The sequence below is a fragment of the Myotis brandtii genome, unplaced genomic scaffold, assembly GCF_000412655.1.
Source record: "Myotis brandtii unplaced genomic scaffold, ASM41265v1 scaffold1236, whole genome shotgun sequence".
Classification (NCBI taxonomy): Eukaryota; Metazoa; Chordata; class Mammalia; order Chiroptera; family Vespertilionidae; genus Myotis; species Myotis brandtii.
The window spans coordinates 339365-340634 of NW_005354316.1; the positions used below are offsets into that span (position 1 = coordinate 339365).

The 1270-nt window shown below is 67.7% G+C and overlaps 1 protein-coding gene across 1 annotated transcript in view; it reads right to left on the reverse strand.

The window, feature by feature from the left end:
- LOC102241494 (mucin-5B) overlaps nt 1-1270 on the reverse strand; it is a 43601-nt gene that overhangs the window by 6921 nt on the left and 35410 nt on the right. The window contains 3 exon segments of the mRNA XM_014533996.1: nt 52-239; nt 382-993; nt 1032-1218. Of these exon segments, the coding sequence (XP_014389482.1) occupies nt 52-239; nt 382-993; nt 1032-1218 (987 nt within the window).

Consider the following 1270-nt stretch of genomic DNA (forward strand, 5'->3'; position numbering starts at 1 on the left):
CCTGACCGAGTGCACAGGACAGCAGGCAAGGCGGGGAGGAGGGGCACGCACCTGGCGGGGAGGGTCCACGAGGTCACAGCCAGGAGCTGGAAAGGTCAGGGGCACCCAGGTCGCCGTCACGAGCTCCACGGGCGAGGAGGTGGGGCAGGCGCCCTGGAAGCGGTCGAGCTCGCAGTGCTGGTTGCAGATGGCGTAGAAGTGGCAGCCGGCCCTGTCCGTCCTGTTGTAGACAACGTCACCTGGGGGGAGGGGGGAATCGGGAAGATCAGACACGCCCATCAGCCAGCATGGCCTCCACAGCACCTACCACTGGGCGGGGCAGAGACCCCGGAATGGGGTGCCGGGTGGACTGTCCTCGGGAGGGGACGGCGCTCCACACACCTGGTGAGAACAGCTGTCCAAACGCCCGGCACCGGCAGGGTGTGGTAGAGATGAGAGGGCTGGGTGAGGCGCTGGGCCCAGAGGTTCTGGGGAGCCAGGGGGACGTGGTGGTCTCTGGGGTTGAGGACGGGCAGTGGCTGTCGCAGCAGAGCAGACGCACGTGGTAGTTGAGGCACATCCTGAAGCGGCCGCCCTGGTCGCGGTTGCGGCACACCAGCCCGAAGCGCACGTCGCACTGAACCACCTGGCCCACGTCCTCCAGGCTCCTGTCCAGCGCCTTCTCTGCTCGGCACTCGATGTCCTGAGGCTGCTCGCAGAAGCTGTGGCCGGCAGCGCGGAGGACAGAGAGGGTCTCAAAGTCCCCGCCGTCGGCAACCGGGGTGGGGTAGTCCTCATCGAACCAGTCTGTCCACGTGCACCGTGGCGTGCAGGCCCCAGGGGTTGTGGAGGTCATGGAGGTGGTGGAGATCGGGGTCGGCCTCAGGGAGCTGGTGGGCAGGGAGGTCCCAAAGGTGGGACTGGAGGACGGGGTCCCAGGGGTGGTCTGAATGGGGGAGGTGGCCACGTGGGGAGCACTGGGCGAGGCTGGCTTGGCAGTTGTGGTCAGGGTCCCTGTGGAGGCAGAGGGACTTGGCGCGTGTCCCGCTCACCGCACTGGCCCTCGGTGTTGTGGCTGAAGTGGCTGTAGGACAGCTGGACCTGGAAGACCTGCCCGTCGAAGGTGACGCTGACCCCGACGGCCGGGATGTCCACACGCATCGTGGTGCTCGCCGTCATGGACACGCTCACGCCGTTCTTGCTGAAGCCCTGGCTCACCCGCACGTGGTCGAACAGGATCTGGGGGGCGCAGTGGGGACCGTCACTGGGGGTCGGGGCCCATCCCCAGTGC